Raw genomic sequence first — 4,672 nt, 5'->3', positions numbered from 1 at the left:
GAAGACAACAGTGGGCAACAACCCACATACTTTATCAGTAAATCATTATAAGGGTCCGAGTTGAACTACCAAAAAATAGAAAAGTTTGCATACGCCCTCATACTAACACTACAACAAATATGGCCTTTAGCAACGCCAAATTTTGCAACGCCTTAAAATCGTTCTCTTAGATAGGTTTAGACAACGATTTTTTAAAGTGTTACTGGTGAATTTCATTTTTCATCAATTTCTAGCAACACAGTAAAACCGTTCTGTTTGACTATTTTAAAGAACGATTTTATAACCGTTACCATGAGTTGGATTTAAGCAACGGTTTTTTATTGTTGTTTAAAGAATTGCACAAAAGAAACGCATTAAAACCGTTGCCGAAATGCTACACTTTAAAACCGTTCCATTAGATTGTCTTAGACAACGGTTTTTACAGTGTTGTTGAAGTTCATTTTTTCATTATGCTATAGTAACAAAATAAAACCGTTCTCTTTGACTATTTTAAAGAACCAGAATCAGAGACGCATCGCACCACAGCTCTCCATGAAGGCGTAAATCGCACCATCATCGCAAGTCACCAGGAAGCCCCAAATCGTAACTCACCATCCTCGCACCATCATCGTCACTGCGCTGCGTTCTTCCCAAATCGTCGCTGCGCTGTGTTCTTCCCGAATCGCCGTTGCCTCCTTCTTCCCGGCGTCGCTGAGTCTCTCCTCTCCGCGGCATTGGTGCTTCTCCCGTCTCCGAGGCTTCACTGCTTCTCCACGGCGTCCTTGATCTCCCCTGTTCTGCTTCTGCTTCGCTGCTTCTACCTTGCTGCTTCTGCTTCAGTGTTTTGTTTGGCTGCTGCTGGTTTGCTGCTGTTGCTTCGCTGCTGCTGGTTTGCTGCATTGGCCGTTTGTGGGTTGTCATCTGTGGTAAGTTTCCTTCTCTGATTTTCTGTTTCTTAGTTAGGGCTTGATTGGTTGTTGGGTATTTTTGTTAGCTGTGGAAAGTGGTGATATTTGTGAACATGAGCAAGATGAGGGTTGAATGTTGACTGAGCTTTGGTTCTGGTTTGAATTTGGTTTGAATTTCGACTGGGTACTTGTGGTTTGAATTTTATTATCTGTGAGTAGTGTGTTGTGGACTGCTTGTATCTGCTTTGTTTATTTTAGCCTTGTATAATGTTATTATTTGAGTGAGTTGTGGACTGCTTTTCATATTGGTTGGTTTCATCTGGGATAACAGAGGAATTTCATGCTTATTCCAACTATTTGACTTAGAGATCAGCATAAATTCTACTCTTCTTCCTACATGCCTCAATTAACCAGGATAAATATTTATTATTTTAAATATTTGATGGAAAATGTGATGCTTATAGATGCTCCCCATTCTTGATTCGCGGTTACAATGACCAAATTCCAATCGATGACCCCTTTGAACATATGTATGTAATACTGGTTTTAATGGCAATCTGGCTTGCTGCTTCTCCGATTTCTGCTCTTCTTTTCTTAAGCATATCAATTTTATAAGCATGTAGCATATTGCTAGCTAAGCTTTAGCAGAAAACCAAAAACATCATCATTTCATTTGAGCTAATACATATTTCTTTAATTTGTTGTTAACAAATAATGAAGTTCCAACCCATCAGGATTGACAGGTAGGTGACTGCTGGACGCTGACTCATCATAATGCACAAAAATCAAACCTTAAGCAAGGTTTTTATTAACAACAAAAACAATTGAAATTCTCATGAAATGTTAATTCCGATTATATCCAAAATAATAATTATTATATGGGTTTGGAGGATGTCATTGTTAGACAGATAGACTTAAACACAGTCCCACATAGACTTAAACACAGTCCCACATATGTTGCTTTCATTCTTCAAAGTTCAAATGGCTACTTGTTTACAGCTAGCATTTTGTATTTGTTATTTTCTATTTCATTCTTCTAATCCTTCGCTCTTTGCTTTGCACCATTCTTTACAGCTAGCATTTTCTATTTGTTATTTTCTATTTCTTTCATCATTATTATTAATATTATTGTTTACTGTCTTATTTATTTGGGTGCCCCTTTTATCTACTTTTCTTAATAATTAATTATGGTGCCTGATGCATGTCTTGTGAAGGGAACCCCCACACCAATATCATATCAGCCTGTCATTTTCAACATGTGTCACTTGTGACTCATCACACATTAGGAACCACCCCTTCCTCTCTTTCTTTTCTAAAATCTTCTTATCAACCAGAATTGAAATTACGATGTGTTAGTTTGTGAACTAAAATTTAAAGAGTAATGATAATATTATTCTGCTAATTGATAATTCTATTTTGATTTTTTAGTTATATATCACTTTTGAAAATAAGATTTCTAAAAACTGGTTTTAAAAGTGAATTTTTTGTTAAAAAATCTGGTTATGAATTACTTATATTTTTATTTTTTGTTGCTGTTTTAGTTTGTCTCTTTAAAACCAGAAAAAGAGAATCAAATAGCGGATCTCTCTGTAGCTGTGATTACCTTAGACATTGAGTTTTGTCCTTGTTCTATATGTAATAACTTTAGTTGGGGGCGAAGGGATGAAGTTTATGATCATTTAATAAGTAAGGGATTTCAAAAAGGTTACACTGTGTGGGTTCATCACGGCGAAAGGATAAGTCACATGGACAGTGAATCCGATGAGAGTGAAGTCCATGAAGGATTTGTCGACGACATTCATGGGCTGCTAAACGAGACGTTTCGGCATGTGCTTGAAGGAGATAAAGATGCTGATGGGCCAAACGAAGATGCAAAAAAGTTTTATAACTTGCTTGAAGAAGGAAAACAAGAGTTATATCCTGGCTGTAAAAAATTTTCGACATTATCATTCGTTATCCGATTGTATTTGTTGAAGACTCTTAATGGTTGGAGCAACACATCCTTTACCGCTCTACTTGAATTACTGAAAGAAGCGATTCCTCATTTGAATATTCCTGATTCTTTCAATAAAATCAAGGCCATGGTAAAAGATTTAGGACTTGGTTATAATAAAATTCATGCTTGTCCCAACGATTGTGTTCTGTTCCGGGATACATACGAAGATGATGAATTTTGTCCAATTTGTGGAGCTTCCAGGTACATAGAAAATGTTGAGGTAGATATAGAAGTTGATAATTTGAAGAAAAAACCTGTGCCTGCGAAGGTTTTGAGGCATTTTCCCTTGATTCCAAGGCTTAAGAAGCTGTTCCTGTGTTCCAAAACAGCTGAATCATTAAGGTGGCATGATGAACATCGTTCAAAGGATGGAAAGTTAAGACACCCAGCTGATGGCCAATCATGGAAAGACTTTGACAGGCTTCATCCCGATTTTGCTAAAGAACCTCGTAACTAGGAACTTACGTTTAGGAACTAGGAACTAGGAAATTATATCTGTTTTATCCTTGTTAATGGCTTATTATGCTAATTTTTATATCGCTGCTGATTGCCATTTCTGCTTGCTGCCATTTAATTCATATAAATTGATCTTGATTAGTGCTGATTTGATTTTAGTGAGTTCATATGGGTTGATTTTGCTGTTTGTTTAAATTCAGAAATGTCCTATTTACTGCCAGAGTGCTGTTGAAATTTCTCAATTTTTTTCCCTGTTTATAGTTTCTTAGTTTAATTAGTTTGTTCAGTTTTTGTTAAATTAGTCGATTTAGCTATGCATGCTTAGTGGATTATAGGTGGTTAGGAACTAGGAAGTCATATCTGATTTGTAGTGGATTTAGGTTGAACTTTTTGGTTACTGCTGATGCCTGGAATGTTCTCTTCTCAAATTGTATAGTGCGTGCTGTTTTATCCTTGTTAATGGCTTATTATGCTAATTTTTATATCGCTGCTGATTGCCATTTCTGCTTGCTACCATTTAATTCATATAAAGTGATCTTGATTAGTGCTGATTTGATTTTAGTGAGTTCATATGGGTTGATTTTGCTATTTGTTTAAATTCAGAAATGTCATGTTTAATGCTATAAAATGTCATATATAATTAATATCTTTGTATAGAGACAATAGTGAAGAAAACACGAGGACCTACACAATGCTTGAAGATTCATGCAAGACAGTTGGAAGATAGAGAACAAATTACTCTAGATAGTGAAGGAGAGGCAATTGGTCCTACTGATGAAGTTGTAAACAACTTGAGCAAATTTTTGGGCACAGTGGCAAGGAATTCAGATTTTTGTCCATTAATTTACACAAATTGGAAGGGAATTAAAGATAAAGAAGCCATTTGGGAATATGTTCAAGTGAAAACTTTAGTCTTGTTTCTTTTAGAAAGTATTTGGAAATGTACACATGTATTTTATTCTTACTAGCAAAAAATAATTGTGTTTTATAGGCTAAATTTATTATTCCAACTGAAGGAAAGAGGATGGTCCTTGCTCGTATCAATGACAACTGGAAAGGTATAAGACTACAATAAAGCAAACTCATTTTCTGCCATACAAATGTGTTGGAAATCGAACTTGATTAAGGTCAACTTTTTAAAAGCAAATGTTATAGGGTAAAAGTCATGAACTTGTGGACATGATGACTATTTGCTACTTAGCTATTTCAACTCTCTCTTTTGTTATTATATTTTTTGCAAACTTAGATGATATTGTGGATCTTACAACAATTTTTTTAAGTTAAATTTGATGGAAAATATTCAATTATTTTTCTTTAGTGACTTAATTCAAAT

The 4,672-nt window shown here is 35.2% G+C and overlaps 1 protein-coding gene across 1 annotated transcript; it reads left to right on the top strand.

Moving 5' to 3' along the window:
• LOC110272053 lies at window positions 292-4,431 on the top strand. Its single transcript, XM_021123858.1, has 5 exons — window positions 292-295; window positions 496-727; window positions 820-905; window positions 3,997-4,238; window positions 4,331-4,431. The coding sequence occupies exons 1-5, from the start codon at window positions 292-294 to the stop codon at window positions 4,412-4,414; spliced, it is 648 nt and encodes a 215-aa protein (XP_020979517.1). The 3' UTR covers window positions 4,415-4,431.

Source organism: Arachis ipaensis, chromosome B05 (genome assembly GCF_000816755.2).
Source record: "Arachis ipaensis cultivar K30076 chromosome B05, Araip1.1, whole genome shotgun sequence".
NCBI lineage: Eukaryota > Viridiplantae > Streptophyta > Magnoliopsida > Fabales > Fabaceae > Arachis > Arachis ipaensis.
This window is presented reverse-complemented; position numbering and strand designations above follow the sequence as displayed.

Bases quoted from the DNA above. Each gene is read 5' to 3' on its own strand.
- LOC110272053 (XM_021123858.1), top strand. The intron at 728-819 runs GTCTCCGAGGCT...CTTCTGCTTCAG, and splicing joins GCGGCATTGGTGCTTCTCCC to TGTTTTGTTTGGCTGCTGCT. The intron at 4,239-4,330 runs GTGAAAACTTTA...TGTGTTTTATAG, and splicing joins CCATTTGGGAATATGTTCAA to GCTAAATTTATTATTCCAAC.